General features: G+C 48.5%; 1 protein-coding gene across 1 annotated transcript; it reads right to left on the bottom strand.

The window, feature by feature from the left end:
* Window positions 1-1,830: 1,830 nt before the first annotated feature.
* erf (Ets2 repressor factor) lies at window positions 1,831-15,583 on the bottom strand. Its single transcript, XM_062486788.1, has 5 exons — window positions 14,926-15,583; window positions 8,456-8,690; window positions 6,959-7,071; window positions 5,321-6,216; window positions 1,831-5,160 (listed from the first exon to the last, which is right to left on the bottom strand). Exons 1-5 carry the CDS (start codon window positions 14,945-14,947, stop codon window positions 4,618-4,620), a joined length of 1,809 nt encoding a protein of 602 aa, XP_062342772.1. The 5' UTR covers window positions 14,948-15,583; the 3' UTR covers window positions 1,831-4,617.
* Between the last annotated feature and the right edge of the window lie 8,681 nt (window positions 15,584-24,264).

Below are 24,264 nucleotides of genomic sequence, written 5' to 3'. Positions count from 1 at the left end.
ACAGTTAGAGAGCTGAAGCACTATGAGACTAAGCGCACAGTCCAGCGACTACAAACATTACACAAACGCATTCAGCTTGCCGCAACTTCCATCGCTCAGTGATCCCACAACCTTGGATGTTTGTGTCTGTGTGTGAGAGAAATATGAATATGAATGATTCGAGTGCATAAACGATACGTCTGTGTGTGTGTGTTTGTGAAATGTCTATCCACGTGGCACATCCTCAGAGTGAACATGTACAGACATGCAGTCTAGAGATCCAATGGTAACTGTGAGAAACAGCTCAGTGTCCACTCTTCACATGACACACAGTAATGAATCCCAATTACTGGTATAGGGCTCGCACACATGTACACCAGGTCAATCTCTCTCCCCAAATACGCACACACACACTGTTGCTTGGTCAGACTTAGCAACCCTTGCAGACTGGAAGAACATTGCATGACTGTACATACGCACAGACTGGTATCTGTCAGAGATCCACATGTCACATTGACACACACACACACACAAAGTGGCTTAAAGGCTTTTAACACCTCGAGAAAGGTCACAGAGATCTAGTAGCTACACCTCAGTGGCAACCTTTTTGCGGTCAGCGCCTGTATAGAAGAAAACAGGAAAACAAATCCAACCCTAAAACTTCAGTCTCTGCCTGAAAAAGTCCAGAGCCTGTCTCTGCAGCAGTATCACAAGTACACCCAGCCTGGTCTGCAGACCCTCAACTAGCAACCACAATTGCAGTCGTTGCGTAGCAACAAGAGTGGCAGTTGATGCCAGTTCATTCAAGTTTTAAGCATCTGTAGATGGTCTGAAGGGGCTTCCTCTCAGTTCCAGAGTGTTCCCCTGCTCAGGCAGTGTGTGTGTGTCCTGAAAGGCCAGAGTGGGCAGGAGCTGGCTGTCAGGCGGCTTGTTCTCACCCAGGTCTTTCTCAACAATGGGCCACGATTAGCCACCTTTGTCATCTCACTCTCCTCGGGTCAGCCCCCGACTCCTCTCAAGAACCCTGCACCTCCATCAAGGCCTGCCCGCATCCACAATACCTCCCAGCAGGGACCCAGAATCATCTGTCAATCAACCATTGTGGAACGCACATCCCGGTGAGCCTGGTTGTATACAATTGGCTGAGAGCAGATAGGAGAGCGTGGAGCAGAGGGAGATCAGGTGATAGTGGGGCCAATGAGAGGTGACAGTGAGACAAAGTGATAGAAAACACAGATAGAGAACAATAAGAAGGCAGCCCACAGGCTGGTCTCTGGAAAGGCTCTTGAAAAAGGAGGGACTGTTGCAGCTGTGGAGGGGGGGGGTGGAGACAGGGATGAGTAGGCCATGAATAACAGTCATTCTTCCAAAATAAGTTTCCTAATGTTAGCACAGATCAAGAGTGGTTATTTGACGGACAAGCAGTGGTTAGATTTGAACAAATCTTGATAGATCAGTGATATGATCAAGGAACTAAGAGAGGATAGAACAGATTGTCAAGCGTCTTGAGACGACTGTACCGCAAATGTCCAGCAGATGACAGCAGTCTCTAAAACCACATTAGACTTTCACAAGTACAAGCAGTTCAAGCAGGAATGCACTGAAAACTCAACTGCTCTCTCATCTGAAGAGTAGCACCCATATGACAAGTGTAAACAATGTGAGGACTGCACAGTGTAGAAACCTCCAGTTTGGTAGATTGTAAAAACAGGTTCAATCATAGGTAAACTTTGTAAAACAACCACTGGACTGAAGTTTATAGTACCACACCAGAGGTTTGGACGGACTTATTAATGTCCACTGAATCCTCATTTCCACCTAAATTAATTATGAAGGACACAAAGACACACGTCCATTTAACCTGTTTTAATTAACCCTGATTACAATTTAATTACAAATAATAGAAGAAATACAAGAGAAACAAAAAGCATGAATGTGTCCTCGTGATGTCATCTCAATCTAATTTCTCTAAACAGTGTTAAGTAACCGCTGGGATGACGGGGGAAACGGTAGCGAGGTGGAAAACAATGTTCAAATAATACACCGGTCCAACAAAATACAAGTCTTTTTTTTAATGAGTAAGTCCCCCGGAAATGGAAAAAAAGATATATACACAATATCAAAAACGGGAATATTTAAAATATGATGGTAATGTGATATAATAACAATAATAATAATATGACCCTTCCTTATTTCCACATTTCCATAACTACACATACCAACCCGCGCCGATGAGGATGACTAGACAGCTAATGGTTAAGATGGACGATAAGTCTGGAGAAGAGCGCGTCAAACAATTACTTCAAGATGCACCAAATTCAATAAGGCAATGGAATAAGGGAGAGGCCTGAGGGAAGGGGTACAAACAATCAAATATGAAAAGTTATGTTAATGATAATCATAATATTAATTGTAACAACGGTAATAAATCTGAAAAATAAAAAGAATATTAGAACAATAGAAATATTGAGGGAGACTGTTAAAATACAAGCTGGCCGGACCATATCATAAGCACCAACCCTCCCAGCAGACTGTAGAACATGAGTGTGTTTGATCAGGCTGGTGGTTTACACACACAGACGAATTTCCTCCCCGTCGTGGGAAGTCCCTTTCCGCACAGGGTTTTTGTGATGTCACATCCTGCGTGGGCAACAGGTGGTTTCTACAGTGACACATTCCTACGCCAGAGAAGCGGCTGGCGTGGGGGGACGTCAGGCGTGACGTCACGTTCCATACTCTCCAGAACAAACAGGAGCCTCACTTGGTGTGCCAGGCCCATTACAGACAGACAGTCAAACACACACACACGTACAGCCAGGAGATGCTGGGGTGCTGGAGTGTGGATGAAGATCTTGGTGTGCGAAGAAGCATGGTCCAGGTCCACCACTGCAGGGCCAGGATGTGGGGTTCATGTTCATGTTTCTCAACGACCAGAACATTGTGGTCAAAAAGACCCTCCCAGCCTGCAAGTTTGGACCCACATCTCAGGACCACATGGTTCATGATTCAACTTGCTCCCTTCCATCCATCCATCCATCCATCCATCCATCTATCCATCCCTGCCCTGAACACAAATATTTGTTCTTACAATAAAATAGAAGTTTTCTGATTCAGTTGACCTAAAAACAGGGATCTTTTTCTGTGTCCACCTTCACAAATGAAGGTAAGGAGAGTAGACCAGGCTGTCATAAGAACTTCATAAATCTATCATTAAAAATAGTTCTCCTCATTTCATATCAAACAATAGCTTTGTGAAATATAAGATTTGTATTGAATATATATTCAAATAAAATATATATATATTTATATGTAGCCTATGTATGTGTTGATTCAGTTTCATATTTTTTTCTTGTTCTGTAAAAAGAAGGCAAGATGGCAGTGTATGAGGTCTGGGCCCACCACAATTATGTGTGTGTGTGTGTGTGTGTGTAGGGGGTTCATGTCACATGTCCAAAACAAAGGCACAATCTCATTCCATCCTCTTTGATCATTTCGGGCTCCAAAATTCTCCAAAACACAGAAGAAATGGAAAATCATTTCAAACACAGAAAGGCTTCTGAAGGCTTTGTTAGCTGGGCTGGAGGTCACCCTGGGTCATACATTTAACTTGTGTCAGTGTTTCAGCTCAACTAGTCTCAGTTCCAACATCTTCTGTACCAGAGCTCAGCCTCTTTCCACCACAAAATGCCCATAGCATCCTCTGGAAATACTGTCCCATTTTCCCTTTTCCACAAGGCACTCTCTTGGGAGAAAATATTGAGAGCAAAGTGAAAAATAGGGGCGTGGAAAGCTGAAAAAACAACCTTTAAAGTCTGTCCATCCATCAGATTGAGGACAGACCGCCAGCCCCCCCCCCCTCCTCTCTCTATGCAACAGCCCTAGTGAGGGATTACAACATCACTAGTGAGAGGGGGGCTGTACTGCACAAGTGTGTACAGTACTATATACTGTCTGTCTCATGAGGCAGCTCGGGCTGGCCTGTGGAAGGTAAGGGTTCGGGAGTCGGGTACTGCTGTCCGCTTCCTCTTGAGTTGGCAGGCAGGGTCTGAGAGAGGAGGAGGTGCTCCCCGGCGGGCAGGCAGGGTCTGAGCCCAGCCGCTCCACGGCTCCATGTGAGGGGGGTGTCCGGAACTGTGGACACATCCCACACACTTCTTCTGCAATCTCTTTTGCGTTTGTCAGTAACACCTGGCACCTCGCAGGTGTGTGTATGTATTTGTTTGTATGCCTGTGTGTGTGGGGCGGGGGTGGGGGGTAGAGGCAGAGATCCCGTATTGACTCAAGACTGGCACAGGGAGAAAGGCACCTTGTGACAGTGTGGTGGGATGATGGATTGGGGGGGGTAATGAGTGTTTGTGGGTCTCAGGGTTAGATATGAGATGGTGTGTGTGTTGGGAGGGGGGGTTCTGGGCCTCTCCTGAAGAGTGGATGTCAGTCCATACATCTGCACATCCTTAGTGTTGTGTTCACAGCAAAATGCTGCATCCTGTGCTCAGTACTGACAAAGGCATGATTTGTGTGTGTGTTTCAACACAGTCTAAGGCTATGTGTGTGTGTGTATGTGTGCATACAAAACTTGTGTTTGTCTCAAAAGGTGTGTGTGTCAGTGTCTTTGAGTGTGTGTGTCTCCCCCAGGCCTCAGCAGCCAGAATTCTCCAGAGACAGCTGTGCTGTGGCTCTCTGCAGCTCGGAGCTGGCTCGGCGCTGGGCCGGCGGGGGCGGGGCTCCGAGACTCAGGGGAGGAGTCTCCCTTCTCCCGTTCTCCGCCCGGCCCGCCACCTCCTCTCTCTCCGCCCGTACTTTCTTGTCCTCCGCCTCCTCTCTCTCTCCGTCGGCCTCCATCTTCTGGTCCTCGCTCCAGCGGCGTTTGAAGCGCTGCTTGAGAGGGATGCAGAGCGCCCCGCTGGGGCTGGCTGGAGGCCCCTGGACCAGCTCACTCTTCAGGCCAACCAGGGGACCTGGACTGGGGATGGGACCTCCCACCAGCAGGGGGGCAGCAGGGGTCTTGAACACGTCCTCGTCTAGTTCCTCCTCGGGGTTGCCATTGGTGATGTGGGGGGCGGTCCCGTTGGCATGCGGCTGAAGGGTGGTGAAGACGTCCCCTTCGTCGTCATCCTCTTCCTCACTGATGTCGGTCACCTCCACCTCCTCTTCCTCGGACTCATCGGATATGGGCTCCACCTTGAACACGCAACCAGATCAGACACACAGCACCACCTTCTAGAAAGTTCTTCCGTGACAGTTACACTCCTAAGTCACATCCCTATCTAATAGTACTAGACAGGTCAAACTGGGTTATTCTTATGTTATTTGTGATTTGCCAGGATTGCACCGGACTCACCTTGATCTTAGGAAGCCCCGCAGAGGAACCAGAGAGCATCCCACAGCCGGGGTAGGAGGAGCCTAAGCTGGAGGTGGAGCCCCCGTCCGAGTGGGCGGAGCCGTCTCGCTGCTTGCGCCCAGGGGGCGGCGGCTGCAGCTTGAACTTGAAGGGAGACGGGTGCTGTAGCTCCTCCCCCGCCGCAGGCTGGTGCAGCGAATGGGAGTGGGCCGGGCCTTGGTGGGCGTGGTGGGCGAGGCTGGCCTTGCTGTCGGGGCCCACAGAGGGGCGGTGGGGCTGGGGGATGACGATGTTGGGGTAGTGCAGGAAGGCGCGGGGGCTGAGGTGGTAGTTGTACACGCTCTGGGTGTGGGCCTGCAGGTAGCGCTTCATGTCCTCGGGGTTGAAGGAGAAGTGGGAGCCCAGCATGGGGGACAGGGAGGGGGAGGGGGAGTAGGGCAGGTGGGAGGTAGGGGTCATGGACAGGGCCGGGGAGAGGGGCGGGGCCAGGAGCCCCCCGGGGCCGGGCAGGGGGGAGACGGGGAACGGGGAGAGGGAGTCCGGGTGCATCCGGTGGGAGGGCGGGTGGCGGCCCAGTACCCCGGGGTTCCCCCCGTACACCCTGAAGAGGGAGTCGTGAGGGAGGCGGGGGTGGAGGAGGTTCCTGTAGGCCCTCTCGGCCCCCCCGGGGCGCTCCTCTCCCCCGCCCAGCCCCTCCTCCAGCTCCGAGTTGGTGGAGGTGCCGTCGGAGCAGTCGGACACGGAGCCCCGGGCCATGCGGCGCGCCACGCTGCTGAACACGCCCGGGCTGCGCAGATCCTCGCTGGGGGACAGCACCTCGGACGGCGTGGACGGGGGGAAGCGGAAGTGGCTGCTGCCTGTCGGCACGGGGGGGGCGCTCTGGGGGACCCCCCGACCTGCACGGAGACAGAGAGAGAAGCATTAGAGAGAGGAGCATTGCAGGGTGAAGTAGAGAATACTACAAGGAGAATTAGACAGAGAGAGAGACAGAGGGAGACAGACAGAGACAGAGAGAGACCTACAAAACAGACGGGTAAGAAAACATGGCGGGCCACGTTCCCCGTCCTACTTTCCACGGCCCTGCCAGGCTGCTGGGCTGTGTGGCTGCCGGGCTGTGTGGCTACCGGGCTGTGTGGCTGCTGGGCTGTGTGGCTGTGTGGCTGCTGGGCTGTGTGGCTGCCGGGCTGTGTGGCTGCCGGGCTGTGTGGCACTATAAACCCCCTGGCATGCTGCCACGTGCCAGAATGAAACTGTGGAAAGTTGCTCCTTCTGCCATCACAAACACGGGTCGGCTAACTCTGTTCTCCCCAAAACCACTACGTGTGTGTGTGTGTGTGTGTGAGAAAGAGACAGAGAAAGTGTCTGTGTTTGATTTGTATGTGTGTGTATGCACAGATTATTCTGTGCATGTGTGTGTGTGAGAGAGAGTGTGTGATTTTCTCAAACGTGTGTGCACATGGTTTTGAGTGTGCGCGCATGTGTGTAACCACGCTATGAAAACATGTCAGACTCCACACCACATCATACAGTCTAACGTTCTGTCCCATACCCAACATTACTGAGAGGCTGTTTTACTGTCTATGGCTGAGCCAAACACTGCTAATAATGTGTGTGTGTGCGTGTGTGTACGGGACCTACCAGAGCCCATGTCTATAAAGGGATAGTTGACCAGGACCAGCTTGTTGAAGTTGAACTTGTAGGTGAACCTTTTCCCCTTAGTCTTATGGAGAATCCTCTTGTTGTAATAGTATCTGTAGGAGGCAGAAGACTGGTTAGACACACACACACACACACACAGAGCCTGTGTGTCATTCCTTAGCCTCCACCTGCAGTCTATCAATGAGTACGTGGCCTCCTCCAAGATGTGACACACACACACACACTGCGGGTGTTGCTTTGATATAGCTGTTGGGTGAAGTGGACACAGGAGGTTGGGACATAATGTTCACAGATGGATTGAGAGCCCTTCAACACGCACACACAAGGGAGATGGTGGTAGGGTGAGACTATGCACATGAACAGAAACAACCAGCTACATACTACACACACACACACACACACACACGCTTGAGCTTGTTCTTGAGTGCTCTGAAGGGCATTTGAACTCACATCAAACGAAGCCCCAAACTAACCCTTCTGCATGCAGACACTTACAGTACACAGGAAACACACACACACGCTATACACTTACAGTATACAGGAAACACACACACACGCTATAGACTGGGCATCAATTACTAAGTTCACAGGGGAGGTATCAATTCCTTCTTCCAGTCAGGACAGTCTGAGCAAGTTTAGAAGAGGGACTACAGAGGCCTGGGAGAGAGACTCACCCAGACCAGATACCCAGGAGACCCAAGCACGCACACACACACAGGAGTAGAGAGAAGACGAGAGAGGGAGACAGACAGGAGGGAGACTGATGACAGAGAAAGGGAGGAGGAGAACGAGAAATCATCACCAACTCACCCACACCAACCTACGACACGGAGGTGACACAGATGACTTACTGTCTTCCGCTGTGTGTGTGTGTGTGTGTGTGTGTGTGTGTGTGTGTGTGGGCAGGCATGCTGTGTGTCAGAGGGTGAGAACAGACTGAGAGCTAAATAAAAGTTCAGCACATCCCACATGTGCTCCACACAGGGAAAAAGTGTGTATGCGTGCGAGTGTGTGTGTGTGTGCACGTGTGTGTGTGTGTGCACGTGTGTGAGTGTGTGCGTGTGACAGTAGGAGGAGCCACGGTTACATCTGAGATGAGTCGTGATTAACAACATCCCTCTGTTCTGTCTCTCTGGCCTCCTCTTTAAAATGAATAGGAAAAGAAAGCATCTCCCTCTGTGCCGTGGTGTAGAGGTGAAGAGACAGACAGAAAATGAAACAGAGAGACAGACAGACACAGAGAGACAAACACAGAGAGACACAGAGAGAGAGACAGACAGACACAGAGAGACAGACAGACAGACACAGAGAGACAGAGAGAGAGACAGACAGACACAGAGAGACAGACAGACAGACACAGAGAGACAGACAGACACAGAGAGACAGACAGACACAGAGAGACAGACAGACAGACACAGAGAGACAGACACAGAGAGACAGACAGACAGACAGACAGACGGACGCCCCCCCCTCTACCTCAGAGCCCGGCTCAGCTTGTCGTAGTTCATCTGGGGCTTGCACTTGCGTGCCCCCCACAGACGGGCCACCTCGTCGGGGTCCTTGATGACAAACTCTCCATAGTCGCCCTGCCAGGCGATGACGTCGTGGTACTCCTCCTTCCTCAGCAGCTCCAGGATGAAGTGCCACAGCTGGATCTGCCGGGAGCCGGGGCTCGACTCGGGCTTGTAGGCCCAGTCAGGGAAGGCGAACCCTGGGGAGGACAGACACGGAGAGGGGGGGGGGGGGGGGGGGGGTTAGAGATGGAAGTGTGGCCGGCCTATCCAAGTGGTTAATCAACAGTGTGCATGGCTGCATGTCAACTGGAAGAATGTCCGTGGAATCCTTGTTTTCATCTGCTATGTTCAGGAGGGATGGTCTATTCTCGGAATAAAGGCAAAAAACTCGAAAATATTTTGTGCATGTAAACGTAGGTCACCGGCCTTAGGTCTGGAGGACAGGCGCGCTCTGACAAGCTTCACACGCCAGCTCATGATGGAGACCGCTGTGTGTGTGTGTGTGTGTGTGCGCGTTTATGTTCCACCAACGTGGGTTTCGCGAAAAGTCTCAACACCACTTGAACACAAGGCCGGTCTTAACAGCAGACACCACAACATACCTCTATAAGGCCTTCACGCACACAGACATGATAAAAGCAGAATATGGCGTAGCCTAAATATCAGAGGTTAGAGCTAGTTTCCCATAACAAAGCGAGGCCGGAGAAGTCTCCCAGATCCACCAGAGCGCAATCAAACAAGACGGTGTAAGAACAGTTGAAATATTTTGATATTGCAATACCAGCACGCATTTTTTTGTTTTGGGTTTTTTTTACATTTGGGGCCAACATGTTGGGGCCAGTGTGTGTGTCCAGAGGAGCTTCACATGGTGCCCGGCACGCACACACCAGATAACACATATCCCGGTAGAGCCAATTAACAAACATATCTATATAAGTGGGTACATGCGTGGGTGCACAATGGGCACTGACACACACACACCAGCCGTGTGTGTGTGTGCGCACGTGTGCGTCAGTGCTGACTCATGGCCTGCTCTTGTTTGTCATTCAGCTTTCACATAAGAGTCCACCCCCCCCCCCCCTCCGCCTTACCATCCCTTTCTTTCTCTTTCTCCCTCCGCCTCCCTCGCTCCCTCTCAGACATGGTCGCCTAGCGACTGGGCCTGTTCGCTCTATAAATAAACAGTAGAAACAGGACAACAGAAACCGACGCATTTAATGAAAAGGTTCCTCAAACGATCCTTCTGACAGGATAAGGCAGCGAAACTGTGTAGAAGGACAAAGGGGTCTGTGAGTGTGTGTGCGCACGCGCTACGTTTCATCAGACTTTGCTCCATGAACTTGACTGTTGCTTTAGCAGAAGCACGCACTGTTCACCCTCTAGACACAAGCATGCATGCAAAACCTCATGCACACATACATGTTTTATATTGCTACATACTACCTCATCTGTGGCATCAGATCTTGCATCCTGTGTGTGTGTGTGTGTGTGTGTGTGTGTGTGTGTGTGTGTGTGTGTGTGTGTGCGTGCGTGCGATCTACCTTGGGTTCAGGTGGGACCACACATTAGCACCCAAGGCTGTAGCTAGGTTAGAAAGCATAAACACTAATATTCTCTCTCTCTCTCTCTCTCTCATCCTCTCTCTCTCATCCTCTCTCTCTCATCCTCTCTCTCTCATCCTCTCTCTCTCATCCTCTCTCTCTCTCTCTCATCAGAACCTCCACAGCTAACTCAGCTCCATGTCAGGGGGGTCCAGACCCAGAACTCCAGGACCACCGTCAGGACGCAGCTATTGTCTGTCTGCAGTCGGTCAGGCTGTTACAGACCCCTCTGACGTCAGTGCCCTCTGGACCACCAGATAGGCATCGTACTGGCATTGTCCTGCTCTCCTACTGGCCTGAGACTAAACACTCTCCTTCTCTCCTTCTGTCCCGCTCCCCTCTATTAATCCCTTTTTCTCTCCTCCTCCTCCCTTCCTCCTATTCTTTGCGCCTTTATATTTAGAAGGAGGAAAAGGTCTTCCTGCCTCTGTCTGGCTGGTCACACAGGGGTGGGGGGCTGTTGCATACAGACACACAGACACACACTCCTTGTTCGAGCAGAACCGAGAAGACAGACAAGCCCGCGACAGCACGATGAGCTGAAGGGAGGACACAGAAGGGGGGAGTGAGGGAGCCAGGCATGGGGGGGGAGTGATGGATGGGTGAGGAGCGAGGGATGGGTGAGGAGCGAGGGATGGGTGAGGAGCGAGGGATGGGTGAGGAGCGAGGGATGGGTGAGGAGCGAGGGATGGCTCTGGAGAGGAGGGGAAGGACAGGACGAGAAAAGGGGGAGAGAAGGGTGGTGGGAAGCCAGCGTCAGGTACAAAGCGAGACCATTCGCCCCTCACTCTACCCAGGACAGAGAGAAACGGCACCTACCCACCGCTGTGTGTAGTCATTTGGCTCTGTGACGTCTGTGTGTGTGTGTGTGTGTGTGTGTGACCAGAGTGGAATCCTGAATGGACATTTGTGTGATGAAGACGTGACGGAATCTCCAGGCTGTGTGAGCGCACACAGCCTCCCGAGGCTGGAGCGCACACAGCCTCCTGACACAGTCCAGACCCCTCTGAGTGTGTGTGCTGTGGGATTCACATCAGCCCTACATGGTAAGATGGGGAGTTTTTGCTAATACTGCTGTTATGTGACTGCCGCGGAAGGCGTGTGTGAGAGAGAGAATGTGAGTCAAAGAGATACATTTCTCCAAATCCAAATCTACAGTGTGTGTTGTGGTTAGGGCTCCAGACGACTTCTATTTTCCTTCAAACCCACACACACACACACACACACACACACACACATCAGTCAGCGACAACTTGGTGACTACAGTTGTGGGATTAACTCACAGTCAATTTGGGCACTGGTCCCTCTCAGACAGACAGGCAGATACAAAGGCAGGCAGACAGACTAGTGGATAAATAGCAGACAAACAGGTCCTAGTCTCGATGTCTAACTGCACTAATCCTGGCTCCTCATCAAGACCAGGCACACCAATGAAATCAGAGGAGTCCCAGAGGCGTCACCACAGACATGGCAGAATTAGTAGAGTGTGTGTGTGTGTGTGTGTGTGTGTATGTGTGTGTGTGTGGAGGGGGGTAATGCAACACAGACATCAGCCATTATGTGGTATGTGGGGGGTCTGGGAGCCCTAATAAACTGAGTGTGTAAGAAAATGAAAGACGGAGGGAGAGCGAGACAGACAAAATGAAAGAACAGTCCTCAGTAAAACGATCTGAGTGACTGTACCTAAAGCTTACTGTAGGTAGCTATCTGTCTGTAGATTCCATCAACACATCTGATCTATAGGGTGGCGTGCACACACACTCCCTCTCTCACACACAAACGTGTGTGTACGGGTTTGCTGTGCCTAGTCAGGGAAAACAGTGTCGCTGGTTAATTACCTCAGCTCTTCTGTGGTCTAGTCTGGAACTGTAAAGACCAGGGTGGAGACTGGGGGAGCGGGGGAGAGAAGGGGGAGAGAAGGGGCACAGTGGGTGGGGACGATGGACCCATTTGGTCACCATTTCTAAAAAAAATAAAAAGTTCCAAGGCTGAAGTTCCCATACACCTCCCTTCCCCTTCACACCTAGCCCGCTTTGATTGAGCCTGGTTGCCAGGTTAGTGGTGTGGGTTGCCAGGTTGGTGTGAAGTGGCATGAGAAACCAGCAGTTCTGCCTTCCAGTTCCCTCTTTGGTGCACAGCCTTTACAGGACCCAGGTTAGAGACGTCTTCTCCTCAATCTGCCTCCCAGTACACCACCAACACAAACATTAGTTTGAGGTCAAATACTCACACACCCACACACACTCGTTCATTCACCCACACGATTAGGATACTCTCGCTCAAACAGTTCCCCTCCCTCTCTACCGCACACACACTTGACTCGCTAACACTATTTTCCCTCTTACTCACACACATATTCTCTCCCTCACAAACACTAATTCAAGTAGAAAGCCAAAAGCCACAGGAGATACAGAGCAAGTTGTGACAGACATGGGCCAGACTAAACCTCTGGGGTTCCCACTAGCCAGGCCACACACACACACACACACATACAGCCATAAACCATTACAGCCAAAGGACACAACAACCTGCTCCTCTCACACACGCATGCACGCGCACACACACCTTGGCTAGACATCGGGGAACAGAAATGGCCTTGTGGCCTGACTAGGCTTTACATGACATGTTGATTTTGGTGTCTGGCCTAACTGTCAGAATGTTAACTCTTAAAAATGCAACACAACAAAGGGGGTGTTTAGAATCATTCTATTTAAAAGAGAACTCTTAAAAGTGTGTGTGTGTGTCAGCTGGAAAGCCTGTATCCTGTCAGTGTGCTACAGAGATAGGGGTCCTGACAGCCTTATCTGGTCACTGAGCCAACTACTTTGGTTCCACTTGACTTGCTCTGAACTACAGAGGAACCAGATCATGAAGCCAGGGTGACACACACACACAAACCAGTGCTGGAAGTGTTTCTGACTGGCAGCCTGCCCCATGCACTCCCACAGTCCCAACCATCAGACAACCTGTGTTCAGTCACACACAAACACTCTCACTCTATAACTTCCCCACCCCCTTATTACCCCTCCACACACACACACACACACACACACACACACACTCTACAGGAGAACGTGCCTGGCCACAGCTGTGACGTATACGTGTGGCGGCTTGTTGATACAATGAGTAACACAAGTGGAAAATTGGAGCTAGCGGGCCAGACTGCTCTCTTCCTGCTGGGATGCACATGGAAGATGACCCGTGGAGCAGGGCACATACACACCTATGAGCTCTGTCACCTGGCTGGGGCAGTGCGTGTGTGTGGGTGTGTGTGTGTTTCTGTGTGTACGTGTCCTAAACTAACCCACATGCCATCTGTGTGGACAACAATCTAGATAACATTTCTAGTTCTAACTTTTACACTGACAACTGTCTACTTAGGAATAGAATATAAATTCTTACACAACACACATCACTTCCTCTCCAGGTTTGTTTTTCCACAATGGAAGTAAGAGGGGTGGATTCCAGCATGTTAGGGTGGAGTTCCAGAAGGCCCAGGGGGCATAGCTATGCTCGTACATACACTAGTGAAACACACAACTCAACCAAACAAAGGAGCTCCATTTTGACATCTTCATCCATAACATAATCATAACAACAGGTTAAAAAATCCCTTCCATCACCCATATGTACATGCAGAATTTAGTTAGAAACTGTATGAAAGGTAACAATCCAATTTTAAAGACAAAGGTGGAAGGTTTTCCATGCCTGAAGTCTACCCACAACGTTTGTGGTCGAGTAGGTGGAGTGAGAGGTAACGATCATCTAATAATTAAAAGAACATGACTTTACTGTCAACTCACTTAGGCTATGATCTACTCGCTAATCAATACAGATAAGGACACAATCTTGGCAAACTACTCACGGGCGACGTGCAAATCAAGAAGGTCGCCAGTCTTGACAAATAACGATCAATGTCCGGCTGAACAAATACCGATTAAAAAAACAGTATTTGCTGATTGCAAAAAAAACATAAAATAATCCATGTTTATAGTTCGTGGATGTTTACTTCGTACTATTAACTGGATATAGGTAGTACATAGGTAAATACGTATACCGCGGTAGAAAGATACAGGATGCTTCTGCCCTAGGACATCATACATCACTTTAAATAGATCCACCAAAAAGTTATTTCAAGTGCGAACGACTATCAACGTGAATAGCTAGGTTTCCATTATTTCAGACCACTTAAGTTTAACGCAGTTTGACCCTAACAGTGATAAACAAACATGCAATGATAACATTAAATCAACGCATGATTTGTCACAGGTGACATGGAATTATATGTTACAAAGTTGAAGAGGAACAATTGAGGCAGAACGAGACATAGGCAGGTTTTACTTGGAACCAAAGCTCCATGCTTATTAGCACTACGTTCCACGAAATGTTCGCTGTTCCAACAATTACACTGACTCTGCTAATTAGCTAGCTTGCGCTAGCGACTCAGTTAGCAAGTTATACAGTTAGGCTAGATAAACGCGGTCCAACTTTAGAAAACTTGAAACAGAAGAGATCGCTGACTTTGCACACCCCATAGTTTGATGATTTGTCGACAAGTGTAACTTGATTAGCTATCTTAGTTAGTGTTCGCTACTTAGATAGAATAACTACCTAGCCTTAGTGCATTTTGACAAGCTACAGTAGCTTACTGGCTAGTCGAGCGCCATAGTTTCACTCTTTCCAGCCAGCCAGCACATCAGCAGCATGATGATCAACAGGCACATAACGTTAGTATAGGTAGACTAGCTCGCAACTAGTTTTAACAATAGACGACCAGTTTGCTAACAAACTACTGCTGTCGTAGATTAAACGAGTAACTAGTCTCTCTTACCCGTGTCCCCCGAGGTCTTCATGGTGATTCTGTTCAGTGGGCAGTCTGGACACTTTCCCGTTGTGCGGCTCTTCAGATGGCTAGCTTACTAGCCCGTGTTAGCTAGTTGGTGGCTAGTTGGCTAGCTCGCTGACACCCACTTCGTTGTTCTTTCTTGGGATGAAGATAATTAAGTTCGCACTTCCTAAAGTCATATGCAAACTTTTAACAAAAAATCCCCCAAATTCCACAACTTCTGTTGCCTTTTAGATACTTTTGAACTCTACGTTTCTTTTTTCATGTGTTATAGACGACGAGGTAATAAAGCCAAAAGTTGCCCTGGCCTCGGGGAAATGCACTACTTAAGTCTGAATGGCGTTGCCAGAAGTTTGAGAGCGTCGTGCCGATAGACTTGGGGTTGTCTTAAGGATAGTGTTAGAACTGCGATCTTAAATTGCAAGCTGATCCGTGTTACAATGTTGCATGGTAGATTCTTCCTCATCGTCCTTCCAGACAGCAGTCAAAACATGATCACAAAGAAAAAAGTTTTCACCCAGAAAATGAGGCCAGTTTTTTCTCCTTTCTCTCACTAGCAACAGACTTTTCCTTTTCCATACTCCGTTCTCTTAGCCCCGCGCACACCACTGGCCCCCCTTCCTCTGTCGGGGTGTCGTGTTTCTCTCTCCCTACCACACGGGGCCGCCCACGCTGGCGGACCTGGGAGGGAGGTGGTTACGCCCACTTCCCACTCACTCGGTTGGCGTCACTGCAGCGCACTGCGTTGCTGTGGAGACCCGTTAATGCCAACGGTAATATGATGTATCCTGTTTGCTGCAAAACTGTAAACAGCAATAACCTGCTGTATTAATTTATAGATCATATTCCAATCTCATAGTGAGAGAAAGAGAGTAATATATAGCACACCTGTTGGACTCACTATGATCAGGACCATTGTAAAATATCACATTTTGGGAGAATGGTGGCCTGGTGGCCTACAGATGGAGAAGATGGGAGATGGATGAATAGTGCAGATAAAAGGAGGATAAATTGAAGAACAAATGGAAGTCGCTGAAGTGGAGAACCATGGATGTAGGTGGACTTTTCTTTCTTTTCATCAAGCATACTCTCAGCTCACTCCCTCTTGCTGCTTCCCACTCCCTCGCTCCCTCCTCCGCTCATGTTTCCCCCGAGTACTTGTGTGTGTAATCTGAAGGGCAGTAGATGACATTTCATGTACTGTCACACACGTGCGTAACATTGACACAGCAGTGTTAACACCGCACAAAACACTTCCCCAGAAACACCACACCGCCTCCACTTTTGCCTTCCTCCTCTCGTCATTCCAGGATTCATCTCTCCGCCTCTTCTTCTTCCCGCTTCCACCTCTCCTCCTCTCCACCTCTCCTTCTCTCCTCCACCTCTCCTCCTTCTCTACTCCACCTCTCCTTCTCTCCTCCACCTCTCTTCCTTCTCTACTCCACCTCTCCTCCTTCTCTCCTCCACCTCTCTTCCTTCTCTACTCCACCTCTCCTCCTTCTCTCCTCCACCTCTCCTCCTTCTCTACTCCACCTCTCCTCCTTATCTCCTCCACCTCTCTTCCTTCTCTCCTCCACCTCTCCTCCATCCCCCCTCCTTCTCTCCTCCTTCCCGCCTCCACTTCTCTTCCTTCTCTCCTCCATCCCCCCTCCTTCTCTCCTCCTTCCCGCCTCCACCTCTTCTCCTTCTCTCCTCCTTCCCGCCTCCACCTCTCCTTCTCTCCTCCACCTCTCCTCCTTCCCGCCTCCACCTCTCTTCCTTTTCTCCTCCACCTCTCCTCCTTCTCTCCTCCTTCCCACCTCCACCTCTCCTTCTCTCCTCCACCTCTCCTCCTTCCCGCCTCCACCTCTCTTCCTTCTCTCCTCCGCCTCTCCTCCACTCCTCCACTCCTGTTCCTGCCCTTTTCCCTCTTCCCTACCTTCCTTTGCCTTAACGTGAACACTATCCCACCTGGCCGATACATTTACAGTTGATTCCATGTTTATTGACAGCCAGTAATCATCCCCTAACTCTTTCTCAGGTTCCTTGGGGCCCTGGCTGACTTACAGAGGCAGTCCCAGACAGAGGTGTGGCCAGTTTACAGCTACAAAGCGATCTTCCTCTCAAATCTCATTGGTCCTGAGGCATCAATAAGGCAAGCCTGGACTCGTCTTCTTCTGTGACAGGCTGGGAGCTCTACAGTGTGTTGAAGCCGTTATCAGCACTGTGTGAGCGACGCAATAAAGAGAGAGAGAGAGGGGTTGAGAGAGACAGGCAGCTAAAGAGAGGGACAGACACTCCTCATAGTCGATAATACAATCTATCTATCTGTCTGCCTGCCTGTCTGCTTGTCTGCCTGCCTGTCTAACCACAGTAATGTATTTGGTTTATGTTTCCATGCAGTCCTGGACTGAGATGGAGACAGCCACAGAGGTGAGGCTGATTGAATGACACTAGTGTGGGAACAAAAGCTGAGGCTTGAAACCCTGTGGTGTAGGCGTGTACAAGAAGGGGGATCAAGACTCATTCATTTTGAGACGAATAGTTCCTTACAGTGCCCTGATCAATACAACTCATTAAGGTAGTGATCTATCATCAATGATTAATAGGTAAGCATAGACATGGTTAAACTATATCAAGTATATGTTTACTGGCAGTAAGTTAATAAACTAAAAGTTTTTTTATTATCTATTTTGCAGGTCACATTAAAACATATTAAAACAGTTTGGGCTGTAATCGTAGAGTTGTTGAAATCCGTCTTCTATTGGGTGGAATAGCAACAAGCCACACCCAGGTTCACACCCACTTACTCAAACAGAACACACACACACACGGATAATGGGGGAGGCCAATTCATACCAACACATCTGCTTAAAGAAAACACACACACACACACATACACACACTAAGGAGGTGTTGAAGAAAGAGGGGAAAGTTTTAAGTGAGTGGCCTTTGTTATTCTCACAGTGTGTGTGTGTGTGTATGTATGTGTGTGTGACACAGTGATGTAATGATGAAGACATTTTCAATGTCATGGTCTCCTCTAGCCCCCTCCCCCCCCACACACACACACACACACCCTAACCTACACAAACCCTAGACACACAGGCCCCAAGAGAAGAGACACAGCTGAGACCATCCTCTGAGGATCTCAGGGCTGAAAATGGAGGTAGAAGGGGGAGAGGGAGGGGGATTGTAGGGGAGGAGAGGGATTAAGAATGAGGGGTCAAGGAAGAAAGATTTGATGTTGAGAGTGGGCAGGGTAAGTGGCGGGGGAGGGGGAGAAAGAGAGAGGGGGAGAGAGAGAGAAGGGGGGCTGGGGGAGGAAGAGGGAGAGAAGTGAATGGCTTCTTTGTGATCAAAAGGCTTGTTTATTTTCTTGGCGCTTGAACTCTTGAGGAAACACATAGGGTCTGTCTGCGCTGTCTAGCTTCCTAGCTTCCTCCCTTCATTGCCTCCTCTATCGCCTAACTTTAGTGTCTTGGCCATGCTTCTGTGGCACATAGTCCCAGCACTGTTGAACACACCGCCAAAAGTGTGCAGACACTCATACCAAAGCAAATCTACGCACGGAGAGAGAGACACACACGTACACACACCCCACAGACTCTCTCTTTCTCTCACACACTCATGCACATAAGCACACTTGGTCCACCCCCCCCCCCCCCCCTCCCAGCTGGCATTCGCATGTGTAATAGGATTACTCCGCTCCTGTGCTGTGGCAGAGAAGACTCACATAGAGGAGGGGATGAAACGGGGGAAGGTGGGGTTGAGAAGGGGGAGAGAGGGGCCGATGAAGAGGAGAACAAAGGTAGAGAAAGAGAGAGAGAGGCCAGAGAGGGGCTTCAATTAGTACCTTATTACAATGAATGGAGATCATTGAGGACACTAGAAGCTTTGTCTTCTGTGTTTTGAAAATGTGAAAATAAACCAATCAGCTGATAAAAGGTTTACATAGATTTGCCCCAAATGGCACAAACTGCAAGGAAAAACAAGCTTCAGTGAGAATGAAACTTAGTACAAACTGCCATAATAGCACTCTATTAAAAGTAAAGGTAGTCTTATTCTGTATCCTTAAGAAAATATAGAGAGAATGGTCATAATTGGAGGGAGTGACAAAGGTATTGTAGAGAGGCCACACTGGATCCTTGGGGAAAGGAGGCTGCAGAGAGGAATGTGAGAGTTATATTTGACCTACTTCAGGCCTCATGCCAAATCTGTAATGTACAGAGTTAGAGAAAGAGAGAGAAAGAGAGAGGGAGGAAATAGAGGGAGCATACGATGAAAACATGAGCAACGAGGAAACAGTTGGTAAAGTAGGAAGGGAGGGAGGAAGAGAATGGTGGGAGAGGGTCGGAGAGAGAGAGACAGAGAGAAACAGCAAACTAGGAAAACATGAGTAAGGGAGAAGAAAAGAGAGCAGTAGAAAGGAGAGATTTGGGGAGAGAGAAGGAGAATTGGGGAGGGCCGGGCAGAGCAAGGAAGGGGGAGAGAGAGAGATGGGGGGAAGGGGGAGGATAGAGTTGGGAGGTATGTGTGGAACGGTGCAGGTCTATATTTAGTACAGTCTGTATGTGTTGACAGGACCTCCAGACTCTCACCAGGGAACTCTCTCTTCCTATCCCTATTGGCACTATGCAACACTTCCCGTCAACCCCCCACTGTATATCGTTCCCCTCAAGCTCCCTTACACACTCCCTCTCTCCCTCACATTCTCTCTCCTTCCACTCCTCGCAGATTACGTACTCCCGCTCTCTCTCTTTTTCCTCTGTCTCTCTCTTTTACACACTCTGTCTCTCCCACTGTAAACCAAGTCAGAAACCTAACTCAGATCCAACATACTCATTATTTACACAGCAGGGGAAACCTGGAGAGGGAGCAAAAACTTGTGGGTCGGCCCTAGCCCGGGCCATGGGACTGGCTGCTTTGCCCTGGGAATATTGCTGGTGGCTGGGTCTGCCCTGGTCCCAAACTAGGGCTGGTGGCTGGGTCCACCCTGGCCTCAAACTTAGGTTGGTGACTGGGGATGGGGCTGGTATCTGCATTTGCCTGGGGCTTGGGCTTGGCCTGGGGCAAGATCTGGGGTTGAGGCATCCCAGAACCGCCAACCACGAGGTGGAGGCGCCATGATCAGGCACGTCACCATGGCGAGGAGTCTAAGGAGAACAGCAGACCAGAAGAAGACATCGCAACGGACTGTTCGCCACGGCTCTCTTCCTCTCTTCTACTCTTCTAACTTTCCTCAAGGTGGACTCACAGCTGATCTTCTAAAACACTTGCTGGGATGGCAATAACCAAATCAAACCTGAATCAGTGTTCAATGTAGAACATATGTTATTTAATTGAGAACCGCTGAAAACACTGGAACTTGTCTCAAGTAATTTATGGGTAATTTAGTTCCTATACACCTGGGTGTTCCAGCTGTAGATGTACACATGGTCTCCAGGTCTGGCTAGGAACATATCCAAACCAACTATCACCCTAACTGAATCTGCCTGCTGTTCCTCACTTGTGTGAAAGCGGAGGGTGTTTACCCAAAATTCAAATAACTTTTCAAACCAGCTCTAACTGGCACAACCTCTGCGGACCGTTTTAAACTCAAACAGTTGCCATCTGAATCATTCTGAGTGTAACTGCCGCACATTTAAAGTCATTGCTTCCAATATTTTGGTTCCTACCTATAATGGGAGATCCTAGAGGCGGAACTAATTAGTTGCGATCTTTTTCGCACGCAATAAAAAGGGCACAACACTTGCGAGCGTAGCTCTAAAAGCGGCAGGCAAGAGCTCTCAAACTAGGTGGATAAATTAAGATTATACGAAGAATATCAAGAATATAATGAGAATATATAGATTGAGTATTGAAATTAGCCCCTCTGAAGTGAAGGCAGCCTACGAGGTATGTTTCTTTGAATGTGTTTTGTAATGTAATGTATTTAAGTGCATAGCTTGTATTTGCTAGCGTGTAGCTTTTTATTTGCTAGCGTGTAGCTTCTTATTTCTGTCCTTTGTTTTTCTCTATGTCCGCCCAGTTCTCACGGGTTGATACTATCGAGAAGTAAAAATAAAACCCCGTAATAAACCAAGACTCGTGCTTAACTACTGGAGGGAGCTACAGTGAGAACTCGCCTGCTCTGCATGAGTAGGCGAGAAAGACGACATCAGAGAGCGAGAATCGTAGTTGGGCCGGGACATCTCCACATTGCAGCGCGCGCATGTATTCCGGGACATCTCCACATTGCAGCGCGCGCATGTATTCCAGCGATCACATCAGTGCAAGAAGACACAGTGCCCACAGGAAGAATCAGGTTCCCTAACGCAAATTAAGCTGCAACCTAGAGACATTAAGTGTTCTGCACAAGAGACTGAGACATTTCCTTTTGCATTTCACACAAGTTAATGTTGTTTTGTTTACTTACCTTTTCAAATTGAAGTACATTGATATTGCTACTGTGTTGACATTGTGCATACTGATGACTATTCTGTAATTATTATTATTAATTACAGAATTAATTATTACTATAATTATTACTAAGAAATTATTAATAAGGACTAAGGCAAAGTGATAATATAAGGCATTTAAAGGTAAATGGTTATTACTTAATACGGTACATGTCCAAGTATAACTAAAAGTTAACCTTTTTGATTTGTTTTAAATTCCATGTCAAGATTTAAGTTTTAAATAAGGCTATATATAACTATAAAAAGCTATCAGGCAAGACTATAGCTCCATAAATAGCAAAATAATTATTATCTAACTGTGTCATACTAACCTTTGATTACAATTTCATTTGGATATCAAATTAATATAACTATATTGAACTTAGACTACATTAAACCTAACTTACATTATATTAAACAAAGTTGTAAAGACAAGTTTAGATTAAAACCAAAATAGGTTAATTTAAGTAAAATGTCAGAGGTTGACCATATCATTGAGAGTGACAAAGAGAGTGAAGGTGAAGACGCGCAGAAGCACTGCACAGACATACAACCACAAGCTGCTGAAGGCACAAGAGATGATCACCACACTTCCTCACAAGAGCCACAAAGAAGCCAAAGAGTCCGCAAGTTAACGGACAAGGGCCGAGAACTGCACGATGAGCAAGTAAAAAGATTTGTACAACGTTTCAGTGTGAGCTACGAGAAGTGGAAGGCTATTACTAAGGATGCCAAACAAATGCTGAGTGGACAATGCTCAAACAACCTGCTGCGTGACCACATCACTAAGTTAAGCAATGCCTCAGAGAATCTGAACGTTGTCTATGAAGAGTTAAGGCACATCGACATTACCGACCAAGACACACGTCGCAGAGTAGACACCTGTGAAGCAGTAACAAGAACAATCATCCAGACAGCAAGGGCTCTTCTAGACACAAGAGAAGATGAAGAACAAAGGGTGAAAGCAACAGAGTTTGTAAGTAAATATGCAGCCTCAGACAAGTTAAGCATCAACTCTCACGGCACCAAGTCATCTGCTCATTCCCGAGCTAACTCAAGAAGAACATCCTGTTCAAGCCAATCTTCTGCAAGACAAGATGCTGCTGCTGAAGTTGCTGCCAATGAAGCCACTTTAAAGGTACTGCTAGAGCAAGAATGTCATATCAAAGAACTTGAAAGACTCGAAGCTGAAGCCGCCCATTTACGAGCCAAACAAGAGGCTGAAAATTCAGAGAGACAAAGGGTGCTGGAAGCCAAGCGCAGACAACTAGAACGATTGGAGACAAGAAGCTAAAGGCTGCTAAGGCGCGACAGCAAGTATATGATCGAAGTGAATGCTCGGACGAAGAAATAGTTGAGCTGCTACAAAGTGTCCCTTTGAAGGAGAATGAGGAAGTCAAGTATGAAAGTAGCCTATTGCAGCATCCCTCCCCACCTCAAGCGGTGACACATCCAAGACAAGAAGACAATACTGCAGCTCTTGTTAGGGCCTTCGCAGAGTCCATCAGTGCAAGTCGTCTTCCTGTACCTGAACCAACAACGTTCAGCGGTGACCCACTCAGATTCAATGACTGGAAAGTCTCCTTCCAGACACTTATTGACAGGAAAAACATACCAGCCGAAGAAAAACTATACTATCTGCGAAGGTATGTGGCGGGACCAGCCAAAAAGGCTATTGAAAGCTACTTCCTGCTTAACACAGTGTCAGCCTATCGTGCAGCGTGGGCCATCCTAGAAGAGAGATACGGCAATCCATTCCTCATCGTCAAGGCCTTCAGAGATAAGCTCGATGCATGGCCCAAGATAAGTTCCAAGGGGAGTGTGGAACTTCAAGAATTCGCTGACTTCCTTCGCAGCTGTGAGTCGGCCATGTCTCTGATCAGAGGTCTTGAAGTACTCAACGACTGCAACGAGAACCAGAAAATGCTTGCTAAACTGCCAGACTGGCTAACCTCAAGATGGAATAGGAAGGTCATTGACGTGGAAGAACAAAGTCACATTTTCCCAAGCTTTAGCCAGTTTGTCAAGTTTCTCACACGTGAAGCCAAAATTGCTTGCAACCCAATAACATCTCTTCACGCTTTAAAACCAAGTGAAAGCGAGAAAATCATGGTCTCAAAGACCAGAGGTCCTGGAGCAAAGGTTTTAGCAACTAACTCAGACGAGAGAACTGTCACCACAAGCTGTGTCTTCTGTGAGAAGGCAGGTCACAGTGTACACGAGTGTTGTAAGTTTATGGATGAGACGATTTCAAGGCGAGTCAAGTTTGTTCAAGAGAAGAGATTGTGTTTTGGCTGTCTGAAGTTTGGTCATCGCTCAAAGGACTGTGAAAACAGAAATATCTGCGATATGTGCAAGAAAAGACATCCATCCTGCCTCCATGATAATCGCATCAATGCAGAAAGGAGGTCAACGTGGCTTAGCGGCGCTGAGGACAGTGACAAGTCAAGGGAAAGGAAAACGGATCACCCACAAGATAGAGCAGCAAGGTCATCATGTGAGGCAACAGAATGTTAAAGACACTCATACATCCACAGTCATTCCAGTGTGGGTGTCAGCCACAAGTGAGCCAGATCGTGAAGTTCTTGTATATGCACTCCTCGATACACAGAGCGACACAACCTTCATCCTGGAAGAAACGGCAAAGACTCTCCACACAAGGAACAAACCAGTTCAGCTAAAGCTCTCTACAATGGCTTCAAGAAACACAGTCGTGTTCTGCCGGAAACTGACTGGACTGCAAGTGAGAGGATTCTACTCAGACAAGATAATTCCTCTGCCGGTGACCTACACAAGAGAATTCATCCCTGCAAACAGAGATCATATTCCCACACCAGAGACTGCAAAGGCATGGCCTCATCTTGAACATGTCGCAGATGAGATTGCTCCTCAGCAAAGCTGTGAC

Source organism: Osmerus eperlanus, chromosome 20 (genome assembly GCF_963692335.1).
Source record: "Osmerus eperlanus chromosome 20, fOsmEpe2.1, whole genome shotgun sequence".
Taxonomy (NCBI): Eukaryota; Metazoa; Chordata; class Actinopteri; order Osmeriformes; family Osmeridae; genus Osmerus; species Osmerus eperlanus.
This window is presented reverse-complemented; position numbering and strand designations above follow the sequence as displayed.